Genomic DNA, 22,500 nt, shown 5'->3' with positions numbered 1-22,500 from the left:
GCAAGACACGGAATATAGATTTACTGTTAAAACCAGCTTGGCCTGTTTGTCGTCCAACAGAGCAAAATGACGCCCATAATTGTGAGTAATAACTAGTGCCTATACAAAACAAGTCTGTTCCAATATATTTCTTGTATTTGTCAAAACCATATACTGGAGTGTTATGAACCCACCTGCTTTTAAAACTGATTATGAGAGAATGTCGGTGGATAGGACTTTTCCCCTCTCGCCTATCACTCATAATATAAACTTAAATTATTTGCATTTATAAAGAAAGCCCGAAGATTTTTCAATGATAAAATAATTATTCGGATGTTACCCCCCCCCCCCCCCCCCCCCCCCCCCCCCCCCCCCCCCCCCCCACACACACACACACACATACCGCACGTACAGCTGTTCTCGGAGCTATAACAAGGCCAATATACGTGCAGCTGTTCTCGGAGCTATAACAAGGCCAATACACGTGCAGCTGTTCTCGGAGCTATAACAAGGCCAATATACGTACAGCTGTTCTCGGAGCTATAACAAGGCCAATATACGTGCAGCTGTTCTCGGAGCTATAACAAGGCCAATATACGCGCAGCTGTTCTCGGAGCTATAACAAGGCCAATATACGCACAGCTGTTCTCGGAGCTATAACAAGGCCAATATACCTACAGCTGTGCGTGTTTATGTGTGTATGTGCGTGTGATTGTGCGTGTTTATGGATGTGTGTGCGTATGTATATGTGTGTGTATGTGTGTGATTGTGCGTGTTTATGTGTGTATGTGTGTGTGATTGTGTGTGTTTATTGATGTGTGAGTATGTGTGTATGTGTGTGATTGTGCGTGTTTATGTGTGTGTGATTGTGCGTGTTTATGGATGTGTGTGTGCGTATGTGTATGTGCGTGTGTGTATGTGTGTGATTGTGCGTGTTATTGGATGTGTGTGTGTGTGTATGTGTGCGTGATTGTGTGTGTTTATGGATGTGTGTGTGTGTGTGTATCTGTGTATATGTACAGGTTTGTGCGTGTGTGTGTGTATGCATGTATGTTTGTGTAAGTACGTACGTGCGTGTGTGTGTGTGATTGTGCGTTTTTATGGATGTGTGTGTATGTGATTGTGCGTGCTTATGTGCCTGTTTATGGATGTGTGTGTGTGTGTGTGTGTGTGTGTGTGTGTGTGTGTGTGTGTGGAGCTCGTCGCGGTAAGACGTGTTTGTGCACACTGTACGTGCTTTCGCGGCTTGACTTGGGGATCCTTCACTTTTGTTGCTTTTATCAGCGAAGTGAAGTTTTCTACTGGGATGTATGCGGCCATTGGAACTGATTGAAAGCTGGAACGCTTCTCGTTTCGACAGTCTGCACCACCAGGTTGGATTCTTTTTTAGCGAGATTCCTTGCCTCCACGTCATTTCTCCGTCTGACTATGTTGACTCTCTTTTTTCGTGACTCGTATGACGGCCATTCTGCAGAACGCCATGGTTGTTCGCGTTTAGTCTCTACATGTCCGAGCCTGTCCTAGTAGCACTGGAAGATTGACCGCCCCACTCTAAGAAGAAATAGGAAGAGGGGTCGGCTCCTACTACTCTTTTCTAGACTCTACTTTGTTTTATTGTGATACGATCTCGTATATACCAACCTATGACGACTGGACTATACCCTAGTCTGATTCTCTCTCTCGTTCAGACGGATCCGGCTTCTCAAGATCTGTATTTCAGCACAGCACTACACCTTCAACGTCTATTGACTGTCAATCGAGGGGTTTTCTTGACGGGATGCAACCCATCTCGTCCTTACAAGTTGTGCATCCTAACGGTCTTAACGAGGCCACTCACGTGGACATATAGATCGGACTTTAAACTTTTAGACCTTCGTTCAAAAGTTTATGTCGAAATTACTTTCTTTTTATAATATTATTAAATAGTCCGATCCTCTCTTCTTTCTCTTATTTATTTTTGGACTGTCCTTCTAAAATGCTCCAAATTATATAAATATTCGACCGAGCAGTCAATTCTTTTTATTTTTAGCTTTATTAACTAATTGCTATTTTCAAAATTCTGCCCATTTTCAACTCTACTGCCCCCGCCCCCCCCCCCCCCATCTTATCTAATTTCTTTTTGACCACCCGATCTAATCTAGCGACCAAATTTAATGAGTAGAATTTTCTGTATTAATTATATTAGAGATGCGCATCAAAATTTTAAAGGTCCACTATTTAATTTTTGGATATAAATTTCAAAATTGTCCGCTTAATTTTTTTCTGTCCCGGGACAAGCCCCTGGCTATCCAGAGACAGGTCCCGAGACGGATATGCTCGCGTGTGTGTGTGTGTGTGTGTGTGTGTGTGTGTGTGTGTGTGTGTGCTTATCTGTGTATATGTATGGGTTTGTGTGTGTGCGTGCGTATATACATGTATGTTTGTGTAAGTGTGTATATGTATGCTTGTATGTGTGCATATGTTCGTTATTGTACGAGACATCTTCCTAAAGCAAGAAGCGTGTTTAATGTGTTACTGAGAATATGTGCATATTTGTAATCATTGAAATATGTAAATGATATGTTTCGACAAGTATAGAAAGCTCTAAACGCGTCACCGCGGCCGGGTTTACCTGCACGGTCCACCTAAGTGTATGTGTCACTGCACGTCAATGGACGCAGTGAGTCAGAACGGAAAGCTTTGATGATCGAAAATCCAGCAGGGCAGCCAGCCTCGACGACGTTGGATTAATATTACTTTCAGAAATGGCCGGGCAGCTGAGGGTTCATAAAGGGATTCACACAGACGCCTGCCTTTGTGTTCACAGTTTACCTAGGTCCCGGCTCCTCGATGGACAAGACTGATTCACACGAACCCTGTAGACATACCTGTGTCGGGTCGGGTTATCTAAATTATACTAGAACATTTTTGGTAGCCTTGGATGAAAACATATTTAGGGAAGAGTCCTAATAATGGCTTCCACGATAATACTAGTAGTTTAAAACAGTTCTCTCTCTCTCTCTCTCATTTTCTCTCTCTCTCTCTCTCTCTCTCTCTCTCTCTCTCTCTCTCGTTTTCTCTCTCTCCTCTCTCTCTCATTTTCTCTCTCTCTCTCTCTCTCTCTCTCTCTCATTTTCTTGCTCCTCTGTCTCATTTTCTCTCTCATTTTCTTTCTCCTCTCTCTCTCTCTCTCTCTCTCTCTCTCTCTCTCTCTCTCTCTCATTTTCTCTCATTTTTTCTCCTCTCGCTCTCTCATTCTCTCTCTCTCTCTCTCTCTCTCTCTCTCTCTCTCTCTCTCTCTCTCTCTCTCTCTCTCTCTCTCTCTCTCTCTCTCTCTCTCTCTCTCTGTACAACAGCTTTTGTCAGCAGAAGATCTCCATCATTCCTTAATTAATTTGTTTAATTTAAAACGACGAATTTAGAAAATTCAGTGCAATATGGATATGCGCTATTGTTTTGTAACTAGACTATTTTGTTTCATTTCATTCATCCGTTTATCCAATTACGTTTGAAGCATTCTCTCCTTGGAAAACATTTCAACTGTTTTTAATTTTGGTCCGACGTCGGGCACTGTTGTATTCTTAAATTTGTATTATTTATATTTTAATATGGTTATGAAATGATGTTCTACTTTAACTCGACGTCAAGCCCCTTTTTATTCTCTTAATTTTTTATATTATGTAATAATTATTTGGTGTGTGTGTGTATATATATATATAATTATATTAATATAGTATATACAGATTTTATTTAAGGTATTATTTTAAAGTTAGTCTCTCGTAATTCCATATGGAGTGGCTTGTGTACTTTTATTCCTATATTTTAATGTTTTAAACCTGTCTACACATGGTGAAACTTAAATAAAAAAATCTGTCTGTCTGTCTGTCTGCCATTTAGACTGTCTGTCCAGGACAGTGGATTGATGGTCAGTTGTGAATGGTTAGTGAGAGACGATGATGTAAAGGCCTTTTGATTGAGTTCTTAGAACAGTACAGGAACGCGAACCCAATACCTGCCAGCATTCAGGCCGATGGCTTACCAACTGCGCTGACGGGGCCGGTGTTTTTGGTTAAGCTATGAAACTTAAGTCTGGTAGGTACTGGGTTCGTCTCACGGTACCGTCTCCCATTTAGAGCACTGGGTAGGTGTATGACCACCATACTGACTTCTCTTCCTCTAATCACCAAGTGACTGTCCTGATAGCTGAGGTTTGTGCCTAGAACAGCGTGTTTGAGCGTAATTGGATGTAAGCACTAAAATAAATGAATGAACGCATTCAAAGATTTTGATTGCGCCTTAAATTCAATAATTGTTGACACAACCTTTTTCCCTTCCTTTAATGGACTTGGATTTTCTCTCTGTTGATTCAGCAGTGGGAATAGTCTATTCGCCACACTCTGCGCGGACCATTGAATTCACAGTTAACGTATACATAATATCTACAAAGCTTTGGTGTGACGCAACAAAAGGTCTTCATCTCTGCTTGATAGCTCTGGAAAGGTACGATCATGGCCTTGGTCAACAACTGTTACGCAAGACATTTTCTGCCGGCTGAATCGAAAGTAGTAATACAGTGAGGTGGACAGTCAGTATAACAGACGTCAACATGGCTGGATGACTTGAACGGAGTAGTAATAAAGTTAGCGGAACAGTCAATATTTGCAGACGTCAACACGACGAAGACTTAGTGGACATCATAGTTGTAACATTACTTATCAAAACTTCTGAAATGCAAATGAATGGGTGTTCACGGGTAACTTAATGTTGTCTATAAGTTAACGAAAATAACCTAAAGGCTACACGTAACAAGGAATGGTTGTTTAGCAACATCTTGGCGGCCATTAGGTACATGACAGGAACTAATTTTTACGTCTGCAAGGTCAAAGCTAGTCTAAAATAACTAACGGGCAGTGCCAGCGTGTGTGCAGGCACTTATGTCGGTTACGCTCCCCACCATCTCCCCCCCCCACCACCACCACCCCCTCCCCCCACCACCACCCCCCCCCCCACCCCCCGACCTCCATTTTTTAAAAATCGCTTGGAGCACAGTAATATAGGGTTTTTCTCATATACACAAAAAGGGCACTTATGAATTAAAATTGCACTTTTTCGCGCTTTTTTTCTGTGAACACACAACCGGCCTCTTTACTTATGACTGCATTTAGTTTAAAGTGTTGTTGATCATGGTCTCTCGCTTATATTTCAGAAGTCCAATTAGTACGTGTTCCACCTCCCACCCTCAAACCAATCCACTGTCTGTCACCATCGTAGATTTCTGTATCTGCCTCCATAGGCTATTGCTTCCTGCAAGGAATCGTGATGGTGGTGGTGGTGGTGGTGATGACGATGATGATGGTGGTGGTGGTGATGGCGGTGGTGGTGGTTGTGATAATGTGGTGGTTGTGATAATGATGAGAGCGGTGATGATGATGATGATGATGATGATAATAGTAATGGTGATCATGGTTGCGATGACGGTAGTGATGACGTTGGTGGTGGTGACGATGACGAGGATGATTGCTATGACGATGTTGGTGATGATGAAGATGATGGATGTGCTGACGGTGGTGGATATGATGGTGGTCGTAGTGATGATGATTGTTGTGATATGATGATACGACGATGCATTATTTTCTTGCTTATATTAAATTAATGTTTAAGCACGCTGTACAAACAATTCAGTTGCCTCAACAGTTGTTGTTGGATCTCTGTCAGGGGTAAAACTTGATTCTCTCAGTTAGATGCACTCTTTTGAATATGTCCGTTCCCATAGACATACTACGGCCTTTGATATGCCTGTCTGTTTATTAAATTGTGTATGTTCACCTTGGTTCTGGTACCACTTTTCAATTTCTTTCTATAAACTAAAACTTTGGAACAGTCATAGAATAAATGTTCCTATGTTTCTGGCAGTGTATGGCAAAACTCATAGATATTTGATTCTATATATTTTATTTTATAAAGAAAAGTGTTTGTTGTTATTATTCGATGTAAGATTCTATATTGAAACCATAGTAAAGTTGTGTCTTTTATTCATAGAAATGGTAACTTATAGATTGTTTTCCACTCTTGCGAAGATAATATGTAATCTAAATTTGAATATTTCCTTTGGGAAGATGGCACTATTGTTGATTTGTTTAAAATGTTGTACATTTCTTTGCACCCTTTTTCAGAATTAATGGACAACCCCAATTTAAAAGGAAATATAGGATTGATAGTTATTACCTGCTGATTTTTTATAATTGACTTTATCTCATGTGTAAAGGTTTTAACTGCTAATAAAGATGAAAATTCTAAAAAGTTTGATCGTATTTGAAACTTAATCCTAAAACTTTCATAGTTTAAAAATCGACCCTGTTCATCCATTAGATCTTGTATAAATATGACACCATTTTTAATAAAGTTTTTATAATTCTGGTCAACAGTTTAAAAGTTAAATATTGACACCTCTAGAGCACATTGGTTTATTAAACATCGGCTATTGGACATGAAACATTTGGATTATTCTGACATAGTCTTAGAGAGGATACCCGCTACAGTGTTCCATTAGTAGCAAGGGATCTTTTATATGTACCATCCCACAGACAGGGTAGCACATACCACGGCCTTTGATATTCGAGTTGTGGTGCACTGGCTGGAACAAGAAATAACCCAATGGGCCGAACGACGAGGATCGATCCTGGACTGACCGCGCATCGGGCGACTGCTTTACCACTAGCCGCCAAGCAACTACGACGCCTTAGCTTTATTGCACACTACAAAACATGCACTGCCACGTCTGTGTGTTATCTGACAGCGACAGTATCATCAATTTTACTATTCTCATAATGTATTTTATTAGCGGATCCTGATAGAGGCTTGGGGGATGATGTAATCTCTGCTGAGCGCTACAAGAGCCCTAATTATTCTAACATACATATATCGAAGTTATGATCAAAATTACTGAAAACTAACAGTCCAGTAAGTGTCATCTTTGAGTTGTACCACCTTCTAAAACAACTAAAACAAAGTCCTGGATCCGCCCTATTTCGCGTTAGATTAATAAGGTTGGACTATACCAATTCAAATCCCATAGGCGACCATGTTAACGTTTGTGTTTAAAAACACTATATGCAATATATCAACCAAACTGTGACCCATAAATATCAGTACTACAACCCCTACCTCAAAGTATTAACTGCAGAAAATGGTACCTTTCATGGCTCATTTTCGATATAACCAGATGTTTCTGCAACACCCCTAGTTTCGCACAAAATTTGAGTACTTTATTTTACAGGTACCCCATACATGTTCCAAGCACAAGGCTACTTGACACGGTGGTACTACATCAAATAAAATTGCATACGTTTTTAGCCCAGATGAAACTAAATTTTTTTACAACCAACACACTCACATTTATAACCAATCACAGGACTTGTGGTGTTAACTTCTCTATCAAAAGTTCGGTGCACCTCGAACTTCGACCCAGCCGGAAATTAATTGGTATAGTGCAACCATAACCTCATGGGCGGATCCAGGGGGGGGGGACCAGGGGGACGCGTCCCCCCAAAAAATTGTTCAAGTGCCCTCAAAATGTCCAAGTGCCCTTTTTGTTTGTAGAATTTTTTTTTTTTTAAGTAAACAATAATTATATTGTAGATAAATGAAATCAAGATTTTCGTGTACATGCGCAAGCTTGCAGATATGTGTCTGTGTTATTGAGTCTCAATGGGGCCCCATTGAGGTTCTAACGCGAGTGACGCCAATTTACTTCATTATTGCTAGTATATTATGACGTAGAACTGTAGGAATTCATATTAATTGTAAATATCAAAACTTGTAGTAAGGTGCCCTTTTGACGAGTCAATGTGCCCTTCTTTTTTGGTCCCCCCCCCCCTAAAAATATTTCCTGGATCCGCCCATGAACCTGCTGGTTATGGAAAGGTAATGGACACTCTTCACTGGTGTACCTGCGCAGTTCGACATTGTCGTAAATTTACCTTACAAAACAGACCTCTGCTCATTTATAATACAAAATTTAACATTTGTTTGATCGGCTCGGCTAAGGCGATCTGAGATACAAATAATGCGTGGCTACATTCTGGCGTTTTACTCCTATCCCACATTAAGTGGGAGGCTTAACAATAAGACACTAACAAAAAAAAAAAACTATTAAGTGTACCGACGAGTCCAAACAGTAACACGTGGAGGGTGTCAGGTTTGCAATATTATCTAAGGATTGTTTGTGGGGGCTTATTTATGTGCACAGGTCAGACAGAATAGCGGATTTTGCTTTTACAAACGCGCTTTAAATCACCTGGCAGGATTTTAGTCAAGCGTGGCTCTTTGAATGACGTCAGCGAATGGTGACAGCGCCACCTGTCGTACCCCGCACGACATTCAGTGCAGTGAACCTGCCAGACGAGACTTGAGAAAACTTTATCATTCCTCCAAAACTAGAGGTTCAGACTCTCACGGCCAATTTGGAATGACAGAAAAAAAAATCATACAAATTAAAATTAAAAAATAAATTATCTTCAAGGATAGGTGGATCATGAAGGAGGTTGAATCGGGCACCCCTCCCATGGAACTGAGGGACTTGAAAGCCACAGTGGCCAAGAAAAAGGGCGTTGTTCACGAGCGAGAACAGTGGGGTAATGCCATCGACTTTCTGTTGGCGTGCATCGGCTTCTCGGTGGGGCTCGGCAACGTGTGGAGATTCCCCTACCTGTGTTACAAGAATGGCGGCGGTGAGTGTGCAAAATAATTAATGTTTGTTTATTCACGTTTCTCAAACCTTCTCTCTTGACGTCTTGACGGCGATATATCAAACGTCGTGTCCTGCTCTCGGCTCTTTCTGTCCTTATTCCTGACATTATTTATTGTTGTCGTATTCTGTCATTGTTATTCTGACTAAATATCATTCCTTAATAGTTGTTTCAATAAATCTATTTATAAAATGCATACTTAAGAAAGTCTTCTAATCTTGCGTTGTAAAAATAAAAATGTATTCTGCATACTTAGTATCATGATTTGGTTTTTTAAAGATGCATACTATTTTTGCTATTTTGCAAAGGTAACAACATGCATGCTGTTTTACCGTCATGTAATATATTTTTGGCAATTATATTTTTTTGGCCGCGTCAATTTACACACTACTTCTTGTTTACATTATAAAGTTTAACAGCTTTTTACATAGTAAAATGCGCTTGCAATAAGAGACAGAGAAACTAACGAATCAAACATGTGCACAGATGAATACGCAGATTATATGTAATAGTAGGTATAACACCAAATATTCAGCATATACAGGATATATGTAACCACATGATCGGCACAATGTCTGTGTAGAATATAGGTAGCCACAAGGTTGGCCCGGTGTCTGTGCAAGATATAAGTAACCACAAGGGCGGCCCGATGTCTGTGCAGGATATAAGTAACCACAAGGGCAACCCGATGTCTGTGCAGGATATAAGTAACCACAAGGGCGGCACGATGTTTGTGCAAGATACAAGTAACCACAAGGTCGGCCCGGTGTCTGTGCAAGATATAAGTAACCACAAGGGCGGCCCGATGTCTGTGCAAGATATAAGTAACCACAAGGGCGGCCCGATGTCTGTGCAAGATATAAGTAGCCACAAGGGCGGCCCGATGTCTGTGCAGGATATAAGTAAACACAAAGTCGGCCCGGTGTCTGTGCAGGATATAAGTAACCACAAGGGCGGCCCGATGTCTGTGCAAGATATAAGTAACCACAAGGGCGGCCCGATGTCTGTGCAAGATATAAGTAACCACAAGGGCGGCCCGATGTCTGTGCAAGATATAAGTAACCACAAGGGCGGCCCGATGTCTGTGCAAGATATAAGTAGCCACAAGGGCGGCCCGATGTCTGTGCAGGATATAAGTAAACACAAAGTCGGCCCGGTGTCTGTGCAGGATATAAGTAACCACAAGGGCGGCCCGATGTCTGTGCAAGATATAAGTAGCCACAAGGGCGGCACGATGTCTGTGCAGGATATAAGTAAACACAACGTCGGCCCGATGTCTGTGCAGGATATAAGTAACCACAAGGGCGGCCCGATGTCTGTGCAGGATATAAGTAATCACAAGGGCGGCCCGATGTCTGTGCAGGATATAAGTAACCACAAGGGCGGTCCGATGTCTGTGTAGAATATATGTAACCACAATGCGGCATGACGTCTGTGCAGAAGACATGTAACCATAAGGGTGGCATGATGGCCTAGTATTGCTGTGCCTTGGTTTATTGTTTTTACTGCTCTCACCCCACCCCCAATTTATTTTAGGCACGACACGGCCCTTCTCTGCTTAAACAAACAGCGTTTGCCCCAGTGGTCTGCCATTTAAAACTGTGTAACCCAAGAAACAACCACGACAATGTCTTCACTGAGTTATCAGTAGATGTCTAAAGTCCTCCTGGCTGTCGTGATTGCTGTTGAACTGGTTGGTTATTTATGTACCTTTTCAAACCACACTATATATCTATTAATAGCCTATGTTCTTCAGTGACTTAACAGATGACCGGTTCTATTGTCAAACAAAATAAATAGCATGAAACGGAAAACTAGAACGCTTGTGGTGTAGCGTGTATGAAACAGTGCTAGGGTATTGCACTCAGGTACTTTTGTTATAAGTGTGAAGGTTCTGTTGAACCACATCAACACCCATTGCCGATAATGTTACCATTTTGTAATGAAACCGATATTTAAGCAGCGTATCAACACGTGTGGCACGTCACATTTGATCTGTCTGCATATGGCCTCAGACCACAATTAATTTCACTATGTATTCTCATGTAGCCCCGGTGGTTGTAGCACTTTTATTAATTTCACCAGGCCATTAGCATTTCACAGGAAACATTACCTGCCTGGGCCCAATGAACACTCAAAAGGACGACCTCTGTTGTCCAGCTCTTTTCCGCGTTATATCAATGTAAACAAACACACGTGGGCTAAGGGACCGAATTACACCCATTTCTGTGCATTTTACACAAATTTTGCATGACTTCAAGGTGCTCTGGGGGACATTATGCAGTATCCAGTGTAAACCAAGTGCAAATATTCACTAACTGCATCCTTTTACCTGTCAAACCCAGTGTAACAATCCAGTATACAAAGCAGCTCCCCAGCCATTAATCACATAACAAGAAAACTATATTTTCTCGCATTAGTTTCCGTATTTTGGACAACCAAATGGGTGGATAACTCTAGTCTTACAACTCGATTCTTGTCGTGCTCCAACTCTTACGACCGATTAGTTGTTAATTTGAGCGCACCCATCGTAAGTCAGAATTTAGGAAAATTACAAAGCAACCATTGAATTTGCCAACTTCGTTGTGATAGTTGATATCCTGAAGCTGGCATTTTTTTTTTCAACTATTAGCAAGGAGTCTTTTACATACACGTTCCCACAGACAAGACAGCACATACCACGGAGTTTTTTAATTATTTTTATTATGGGGGGGGGGGGGAGAGAAGAGAAATAGTGTCTATTATTGGTGCTTTTCTTCTGCTTTGATTTGTTTTGCGGTTATTATTTTGTTTTTGTTGTATATATATTTTATTTTATTTTTTAATTTTGAGGTTTGGGTGAGGGAGTATTTTCTTTTCTTTTTCTTTTTACTATTGTTATTTTGTTGATTTTTGTTTTGAGATTGCTTTGTTTTATTGCGGGGTGGGGGTTGTTGGGGGGGTGGGGTGGAGAGGCGTTGGGTTTGGGGGGAGTTGTGGGTTCTGTATGTGGGGGTTTTTAGGGTTGCTGGTTTGTTGTTGAGTTTGTTGTTGTTGTTGGGTTTTTTAGGGTTTTATTGGGGGTTGTGGGGGGGGGGGTGTCCTAACAAGTATCAGACAATTAATATTTAAAAGTCCCTGGTATGTGCCTTCTTGCCTGTGGGCAAACCACATATAAAATATACCTAGCTGCTATTTGATAGGATTAACCTATGTAGCGGCACTACATTTCGTCCTTCATACTCTCGACCATGTATTGACCAGTTTTAAATGTGATGAGGTGTCGTTAAGCCCACATTCCTTTCTTTTCCTCGTCGCTAGTATCGACTCTGCAATGACACGATGTTTCACGATTTAGTTACGCCACGGCAGGACTTGAATCGGATGGATAGTAAAATGTCTTCTGTAACTGAATTCCTTGGTAATAAAACCGGGGCTCCCCGGACTGTAGAACTGACATGCATGTTTATAGAACAAAACCCAATACGAAATTTATTACACACTAGCGGTTCCGTAACTGTTCCTTTGTTGGCCAAATCGCTTTACAATGAACCCAGTTATTTAGTCACTTCTCAATTGACACAGAAGTTTATCATGTTTATGGGTTGCGAGCGAATCTAAAACTGTTATATGGTAAGTGCTAGTTTTATCTTGCGCTTTAATTAATAATGAAAAAAAAAAACCTTAACAATATAGATATTATTACACGAATCTTGTAAAATGTAAGGGCTGAACATAGCCCAGTGGTAAAGCGCTCGGCTGATGCGCGGTCGGTCAAGGATTGGTCCCCGTCGGTGGGCCTATTGGGCTATTTCTCGTACCAGCCAGTGCATTACGACTGGTATATTAAAGGCCGTGGTATGTGCTATTCTATATTTAGGATGGTGCATATAAAGAATCCATGGCTACTGGTGGGAAAATGTAGCCGGTTTCCTCTCTAAGACTATGTCAGAATTACTAAATGTTTGACATCCAATAGCCGGTTTCCTCTCTAAGACTATATGTCAGAATTACTAAATGTTTGACATCCAATAGCCGGTTTCCTCTCTGAGACTATATGTCAGAATTACTAAATGTTTGACATCCAATAGCCGGTTTCCTCTCTGAGACTATGTCAGAATTGCTAAATGTTTGACATCCAATAGCCGGTTTCCTCTCTGAGACTATATGTCAGAATTACTAAATGTTTGACATCCAATAGCCGGTTTCCTCTCTGAGACTATATGTCAGAATTACTAAATGTTTGACATCCAATAGCCGGTTTCCTCTCTGAGACTATGTCAGAATTACTAAATGTTTGACATCCAATAGCCGGTTTCCTCTCTGAGACTATATGTCAGAATTACTAAATGTTTGACATCCAATAGCTGGTTTCCTCTCTGAGACTATATGTCAGAATTACTAAATGTTTGACATCCAATAGCCGGTTTCCTCTCTGAGACTATATGTCAGAATTACTAAATGTTTGACATCCAATAGCCGGTTTCCTCTCTGAGACTATATGTCAGAATTACTAAATGTTTGACATCCAATAGCCGGTTTCCTCTCTCAGACTATGTCAGAATTACTAAATGTTTGACATCCAATAGCCGGTTTCCTCTCTCAGACTATGTCAGAATTACTAAATGTTTGACATCCAATAGCCGGTTTCCTCTCTGAGACTATATGTCAGAATTACTAAATGTTTGACATCCAATAGCCGGTTTCCTCTCTGAGACTATATGTCAGAATTACTAAATGTTTGACATCCAATAGCCGGTTTCCTCTCTGAGACTATGTCAGAATTACTAAATGTTTGACATCCAATAGCCGGTTTCCTCTCTGAGACTATATGTCAGAATTACTAAATGTTTGACATCCAATAGCCGGTTTCCTCTCTGAGACTATATGTCAGAATTATTAAATGTTTGACATCCAATAGCCGGTTTCCTCTCTAAGACTATGTCAGAATTACTAAATGTTTCACATCCAATAGTCGATGATTAATACATCAATGTGCTCTAGAGTTGTCGTTAACAACACACAACACTTTTTTTGCAAAATATCCACGATTTTACCAACTAGGGATGAGCTAGTAATTTGTGATCACCCCCGAATCCGCGCCTCTTAAGTTCTGATACCTTTTATTGCCTGACGAAGATAGAGTTCTCAAATAATTTCCTAAATGCAATACCCTACTCAAGTGACAATCATAAGTGTAAAAACGTCTCTATTTCTTTGTTGTTGTTGTTGTTGTTGTTGTTGCAAATCCGTAGAAACCGAGGGCAGGAGGCAGTGCCCCCCCCCCCCCCCCCACACACACACACACACACACATGTGGGTTTGGGCTTTTTCCTACTTCATATAAATAAAGATTAAAATCTAGCTTGTGCCTCCTCTAGAGATTATGCCTCCGCCTCCGCCGCCGCCCCTTCACCACCACCACACTTCAGATATCGTTCCTACGAGCCTGTGTTGTTGTTGTTGTTGCTGCTGCTGTTGTATTTGTATTAATGCACAAATAACTTCGTTCTGAAAGTTTATCTTCGTGCTGATATTTAATTAAATTGTAAGCGTGTTGTTTCTGGAACGCCATTCAGCTGTCTAAACGTCCTCCAACTGTTTGACCACGCCCTTATTGGTACTGTTAATGGTTTTAGTGTGTCTAGACGCGATTAATTATTAGCATGTAAACTGTCCTTGGGGGTGACAGTAAATGATGTTTATGCTGAACTAAGTGTTTGGTAGGACTTGATAATTGAAGTTCGTTAACTCTACTTGCCTACAACTTGACATCTTCTCGTCCAATAAAGAGGGTAGAATGAAAGTTCTTTCACCAGTTATGTTCTAGTATATTAAAGGTTGTTTACCAGGTAAACAATGCTCCACCTTCTTAACTGTTTGAATACAAGAGAGAAATGTTTGTTTTGTTTAACGACATCACTAGAGCACGTTAATCGTTAATTAAAAAAAATAACCATCAAGATCTTATGCAGAGGGCTGGAATTAGCTTAGTGTGTGCCTGAGGTTCGATGCGTTATAGAATCCATACTACTTGGTGAACCCAGTGGGATTTTTCTAATTCCAACCAGTGCCACACAACTAAAATACCAAAGGTCGTCCTATATTCATTGTGTTCCAATGTTCTGATGTTGAGGTAATTGAGGATTATTGTTCTAATGTAAAAACATGTTACATTTATTTAATCAATCAATCAATCAAATTTAAAAAGGAAATTGTTTATCATTTGTAAACGATCTGGGGACAATGTTTTGGGTTTTTAATTACAAGAAGAATATATTAAAACATTCCTTGCTGCATTTTCAACAGAAATAGCCTGTGTGGCGGCAGAGGTGTCGTTAAAATAAAAATTCCTTTTATTCTTCTAAGCGCAGTTGCTAGTCAGAGGTTAGCATTATATTAAAAATGCATTACAAGTACAAGTGCTAAAATCATTTACCAGTATGGACGCAACAACCTGTGACGTCACGCGTTTAGGGATAACCTGTTTACCCGCTAGAGAGTTTCGGACAAAATTAATTGCCATGTATTGAGAACAAAACACTTGGACTTTTAATATGGCCACGGTAACGTTTTGTACCCGATAATACAACCGATAAGAAATATTTATCAGTCAAGGACTCAATTTGTAGCCTCAGCAGATTTGTGTGGAGAGTTGGGGAATGTATGTAAACATCATGGCATGATGCCTGGGTAACCCAGCTATGATGACATATCAGTATGGTATCTTGTGACGTGAAATACACTGCACGCCACTGATAATGCACCAGTGATATTAGTAGAAATTTTGTCCAAAAAAAAAAAAAAATGTATCCACATATACAAAATCAGTTAAATATAGTTTTTCTTCGCCGATTCACACAGTTTGCGAATGAGTTTTGTTGTTCATACCCCGATGAACGTAAAAGAAATAACAGACAATCCTTAAGTATTTTAATGACACCACTAGAGCTAATTGATTTATTAATAATTGGCTTTTGAATGTCAAACATTAGGTAATTCAGATATATACTCTTAGAGAGGAAACCCTCTATTTTTCCATTAGTAGCAAGGAATATTTTATATGCACCATCCCACAGACAGGATAGAACATACCACGGCCTTTGATATACCAGTCGTGGTGCACTGGTTAGAGTGAGAAATAGCCCAATAGGTCCATCGACGGGGATCGACCGCGCATCAAGCGAGCGTTTTCCCACTGGGCTACGTCTCGCCCTAGATGGTATTATAAATCTGTATTATATTAGGTTCGTTGTCTTCTTAGATTCGATGACTGCACTACTCCATGAATTACACGAGAATTAAACTACCACGTAAAAACGTGATTTCACAGTAATCAATTTATATTCATTTTGAGCAGGTAGATCATAGCTGGTGATCTGTGTGTCCAGGCTATTGTCCAAACAATACTTATATTATCTAAACAGTGGGGAAATAAATCTATTTCGGCCACAGGTGACGCCGCCTCACACCTTCCCATGCTGACGGTAGCACAGCCGTTTGATATGCTACAGGTTGAGTAAACAAAACATTCTCGTATCGGTACTCTTTAGATGAGCGACATAACCATGAGTTATTGCCTGCTGCGTGGCATGCGTCAAATGTCAAGGATTAGTCACACCTACATGTCAACTTTTAGGTGGCAGGGAACTTAATAATTATACACTGTTCATCACACTGGCGGTCCCAGGGAGGATCAAGGGAGTTCACCACACACACACACACACACGTGTGTTGTGCTTCAAATGTATCTGAACTAGGTGCTTTCAACCTAAATATGGAAGAAGAAGAAAACAAACATATATTTTTCGAGGCACGTCCTAATTTGCCATTTCACTGATGCTCGAATGTCACTACAACCCAAGCTTGTATTCATGCTCTGTACACACAACTATGTTAAGGAAACCTTGCACTTTGTTATCTTATTCTCCTAAGGAAGTTTTTTTTTTTTAAACGAAACTATGTTATGGAAAATAATATCTCATTTAACAAACGTTTGAATAGCATACACAGGTGTGATCTGGTCAAATATCACACTTCTTTCTTACGAGGTCTAAAATTAACGAGCTACTCTCGATTCACTAATATCAAAACCTATATTAACTCGGCCATTTACCTTTCGACCGACCGTTCAAAATTGCGCCAAATTCCCTCAATCAAAATTGCGCACCCTTTTCTCTTTGGCATTAACTGCTCCATTCAGATTCCATAGCACCACCCCCACCCCCACCCACCTGCTACCGATTTGATCGGGCTGCTGGTGCTCCCTTGCACCTGTCAGTGCAGGCGGTCCCTCCTCTCCCCTCTCCCCTCCCTCCACCTTTCCTGTCATGAACGACAGGCGTGCGCTACAACAGCTTGTTCTGAATATGCACGTAAAACCCTATGACATGACATCTTTCTTACATGCATACAACTAAAGCCTTTTAAAAAAAAAACCCACAAACAAACAAATCATGGGCTATATTTACAATGTAACCAACGTTGAATGGTGTTTACCTTGCTGCAGCTTTTGAGCGCATGTAAACAATATATTACAGCGGCAGAACTTGAGGCAGGGGTCCAGTATAAGCTATTACTCCATACCTTCTGTTTGCAATGTAAAAACAGTGTTGCATTAGCCACTGCTTTAGATGCACTAAAAACATTGTTTGTTTGTTTTATCGACACTCCTGAGCACATTGATATATTAATCATCGGCTATTGGATGTCAAACATTTGGTAGTTCTAATGTAGTCTTAGAGAGGAAACCCGCAAAATTTTCCCATTATTAGTAAGACATCATTTATAGCATATTGATTTATTATACGGCCTTTGATATACGGTGTAATGGCTGGAACGAGAAATAGACCAATGGGCCCACTGGCGGGTATTGATCCTAGGCCGACCGCGCATCAGGCGAGCGCTTTACGACTGGCCTTACATCCCGTCCCTAGCTGCAATAAACAGAAAATGCTGAATTAGTGCCTCTTAGATACCCTTTATCTTACTCTCATATGTCGATAGTGTTTATTTCACTGGACGCTATGGTTTATGTGTCACGGTGGTCGCCACGAAATAGCCAGTAGGATATCTTTTGGAACGAGGCTGAAATCTGTGTTTCTTTTGGCCTTGTGTGCTCTGTGAAAAGTAAACCCCACAGCTATCAATCTAATTAAAATTAGCTCCACTATTACACGTGGATCTGACACCAGCCAGTTGGAGCTCATGTTCACCAATCAAAACCTTACTTGCAGAATCCTGCCAGTGATTTAAAAATAATTTGAAAACATTCCGAATTATCCTGAGGGTATACGATATGTTTCATGTGAATTACGAATGCCTTATTTAGACCAGTAGAACTAATTTTAATCGGATTGCTAACAACACTGCGTAGTCCCCAATGTCCAGGTAACATTTCGTCTGTAAATAATAATTTAAATATTGACCAATCACACTTCGCCTTTTATAACGTTATTTGGTAGCATACAAATTCTAAAAATATCGGGCGAGTCCATTTTAGTGGCCGCAGTACAGCGAACCATACCAATACGTACGGGGTGGGTTATCAGTCTTTAATTTTACATTAAAAATTATTTATTTATTTATAATAAAAAAAACCCTAACTAAATCAGTCTTCAGTTGTACATTACAAATTATTTATTTTATAAAATAAAACATGTTTTAAGGCATTCGTAATTCACACGAAACATATCGTGTACCCTCAGGATAATTCGGAATGTTTTCAAATTATTTTTAAATCACTGGCAGGATTCTGCAAGTAAGGTTCTGATTGGTGGACATGAGCTCCAACTGGCTGGTGTTAGATCCACATGTAATAGTGGAGCTAATTTTAATTAGATTGCACAGTTATGTTGGATAAAGAGGTCACTAGACCTTAACATACTGAAGAATAATAATAGATTTAGTACTGGACTGGCACGTTCAAGGCCAGTTAGATTTTATGCATTGAAACACAAAACTGAGCTTGTACGTCATATCGTTTTATGATTATTGTAATTTAGAGCGTGTTTCAAGTAATACATTTTCCGAACTGTTTAAACTGGTTCCTGTGGTTTAATCGCATTCAGAAGACATTACTAGATGACACCGATACACTTGAGGTCCAGTATAATACACTTGAGGTCCAGTATAATGTGACGCTAGCCCACAGTCTGTTACCTAGACAACCGTTGTTGGTTCGTCACAGAAAACTACCTGTGTTCAGCTGGCATGAGCGCTTCAAGAAATTACTTATCGTTCGCTTAGCCTGCTGATGTTTATTTTTATTTCTTTATTTTTTACTTTCTTTTTTTGCTCTAACTAGCAGGGACGGCCAATGCGGCAGTTGCTCCATCCCGCTAATACTATGAAAAAGGACTCTGTGTGTGTGTGTGCTAGAGAAGATTGTATGTTACTGGGTCCAGACACGTTGTTTTACTCTACATCCTTGTCACCACTTTCTTACGTCCCTGGACTGGAGCTAATCGTATCCTTAGCGAGTGCTCGTGACAAAAGTTAAGTACTGAACGCAGGCCCGGCCTGTGCTTTACGCTTGTTTTGAGGCACTAACAAGTTCTATTCAGATGTTTGCAATACCTTTATACGATATTTTAGAATAACCACAGCTTTATTACAACGAAAGTGTCTATAACTGTTACTAGACATTCATTACTGATACTTTTTCTAAGCGTACAATATACCAAGGAGACATATTTGAGGTGTGTTGTTTGGAAAATCCCCCAAAACAACCATCAACAAGTATCTGGAATTGAACATAAAACAGATATGGTGACTGGGTATCTGTCTATGTTATTCTGACACAGCCGTACGAATTATGTCTGGAGTTGCTCTACTGTGGCTGCGTATAAAACAAATATGTTCCAGTGTAGACCTAAATTCAGAAAGACGATATTGTTATGTCTATGTATGGTGGCGAATCTAAATGAAAAGTGTGAGGAACAAACTTTTAATTTGACGACATGCATTATCTGTTATTCAACTACACCCGTGATTACCGCATCATATACGTAGCAACTGCACTCTACGACGTCTGTTAATCAATGTGTAGGTTTTCCAGTCTGGGGTAGGGATGCGAGTTTATGTGTTAAATCAGTCCAAGGCATAAACAGCATCACGTCAAGTAAACGGTTGAGATTACTGAAATGTATAACAGCATCACTTCAAGTAGACGGTTGATACTACTGAAGTGTATAACAGCATCACTTCAAGTAGACGGTTGATACTACTGAAGTGTATAACAGCATCACTTCCAGTAGACGGACGATACTACTGAAGTGTATAACAGCATCACTTCAAGTAGACGGTTGATACTACTGAAGTGTATAACAGCATCAATTCCAGTAGACGGACGATACTACTGAAGTGTATAACAGCATCACTTCCAAGTAGACGGTTGATACTACTGAAGTGTATAACAGCATCACTTCAAGTAGACGGTTGATACTACTGAAGTGTATAACAGCATCAATTCCAGTAGACGGACGATACTACTGAAGTGTATAACAGCATCACTTCCAAGTAGACGGACGATACTACTGAAGTGTATAACAGCATCACTTCAAGTAGACGGTTGATACTACTGAAGTGTATAACAGCATCAATTCCAGTAGACGGACGATACTACTGAAGTGTATAACAGCATCACTTCCAGTAGACGGACGATACTACTGAAGTGTATAACAGCATCACTTCAAGTAGACGGTTGATACTACTGAAGTGTATAACAGCATCAATTCCAGTAGACGGACGATACTACTGAAGTGTATAACAGCATCAATTCCAGTAGACGGACGTTACTACTGAAGTGTATAACAGCATCACTTCCAGTAGACGGACGATACTACTGAAGTGTATAACAGCATCAATTCCAGTAGACGGACGTTACTACTGAAGTGTATAACAGCATCACTTCAAGTAGACGGTTGATACTACTGAAGTGTATAACAGCATCAATTCCAGTAGACGAACGTTACTTCTGAAGTGTATAACAGCATCACTTCCAGTAGACGGGTGATACTACTGAAGTGTATAACAGCATCACTTCCAGTAGACGGGTGATACTACTGAAGTGTATAACAGCATCACTTCCAGTAGACGGGTGATACTACTGAAGTGTATAACAGCATCTCTTCAAGTAGACGGATGTTACCACTGAAGTGTATTACAGCATCACTTCCAGTAGACGGACGATACTACTGAAGTGTATAACAGCATCACTTCCAAGTAGACGGATGATACTACTGAAGTGTATAACAGCATCACTTCCAGTAGACGGACGATACTTCTGAAGTGTATAACAGCATCACTTCCAGTAGACGGACGTTACTACTGAAGTGTATAACAGCATCACTTCCAAGTAGACGGATGATACTACTGAAGTGTATAACAGCATCACTTCCAGTAGACGGACGATACTACTGAAGTGTATAACAGCATCACTTCCAAGTAGACGGATGATACTACTGAAGTGTATAACAGCATCAATTCCAGTAGACGAACGTTACTTCTGAAGTGTATAACAGCATCACTTCCAGTAGACGGATGTTACTACTGAAGTGTATAACAGCATCACTTCCAGTAGACGGGTGATACTACTGAAGTGTATAACAGCATCACTTCCAGTAGACGGGTGATACTACTGAAGTGTATAACAGCATCTCTTCAAGTAGACGGATGTTACCACTGAAGTGTATAACAGCATCACTTCCAGTAGACGGACGAAGTGTATTTGGCTAGCCGTTGAGCTTTATACTACATTTACATATAAGTGATACTACACGAGTGGCAGTTAGAGATGTCATTTATCTTGCGAGTTGTTTCAAAATATATCAAATAAGTAAAACCGAGTTGGACATGTTTTCAAACAAAAGGTTTTATGATAATCAGTTTGATTGAAACATATTTTATTGCAATGGATTAAGCATATGTTACACAACTTACTAGGCCTTTTCCATAATACATACATATTACGACAGTAATATATATTTGCAATTTAAATATGAACAGAAATAAATATTATTAAAAAAGAGAAAGAATAAAGATTAAAGGAAACAGAAAAAAAGACGCAATAAAGTTTTCTGTGTTCTATAATTAGACCGCAGGTTTTGATAACGGAAAACACAAAACACAAACAAGGCATCGCAATGATTACGTAATGGCTACACAAATAATAATGGCAATTAAAATAAATAATCAGTATTTACCAGGATTGACGTTTCTGTGTAATTTTTGTATACATAAAGTCGGTCATAACCGGATGTTGGTCTCGCTCAACGTACTTCAAAATCAATATTGATTAAATATCTAAATTTGAACATGTATGCAATGGAATCCAGACATTTCCATTACTGAGATGTGTCCACCGGACATAAAAAAAAAAGAAACTGCTGCCAAAATGTTTTTGCTAGATGACCTCAATGGGTAATTAAATAAAACTTACTGTAAAATGTTCAGCATACTCTTGTGTGTTATAAATGACTGTTGACAAAAAACCACATGTTTATAATATTAGATCGGACAGGAATGAACGCGAGCATTCTTCCTCGTTTTCGATTAGCAGCAAGAATTCGTTTTCCTATACCTCCACTCCTACCCTGACAGCACATACCTCTGGACATTAGCATACCCTAAGCGATATTAGCGCTAAGATCACCTTAAGTGTCTGGGGTCGATCCCTGTCGGTGGACCCATTGGGCTATTTCTCGTCCCAGCCAGTGTACCACGACTGGTATATTAAAGGCCGTTGTATATGATATTCTGTCTGTGGGATAGTGCATATAAAAGTTCCCATGCTACTAATAAAAATATCTAGCGA

The 22,500-nt window shown here is 40.1% G+C and overlaps 1 protein-coding gene across 1 annotated transcript in view; it reads left to right on the top strand.

Annotated features, from left to right (window-relative positions):
* The first annotated feature begins 8,304 nt into the window (after positions 1–8,304).
* Positions 8,305–22,500, top strand: part of LOC121374067 (sodium- and chloride-dependent taurine transporter-like) — a 48,162-nt gene continuing 33,966 nt past the window's right edge. The window contains exon 1 of the mRNA XM_041500963.1: positions 8,305–8,687. Coding sequence (XP_041356897.1) covers positions 8,492–8,687 — 196 coding nt within the window. The 5' untranslated portion in view covers positions 8,305–8,491. The remainder of the gene's footprint in view (positions 8,688–22,500) is intronic.

This window comes from Gigantopelta aegis, chromosome 6 (genome assembly GCF_016097555.1).
Source record: "Gigantopelta aegis isolate Gae_Host chromosome 6, Gae_host_genome, whole genome shotgun sequence".
NCBI classification, from domain to species: domain Eukaryota; kingdom Metazoa; phylum Mollusca; class Gastropoda; order Neomphalida; family Peltospiridae; genus Gigantopelta; species Gigantopelta aegis.
This window is presented reverse-complemented; position numbering and strand designations above follow the sequence as displayed.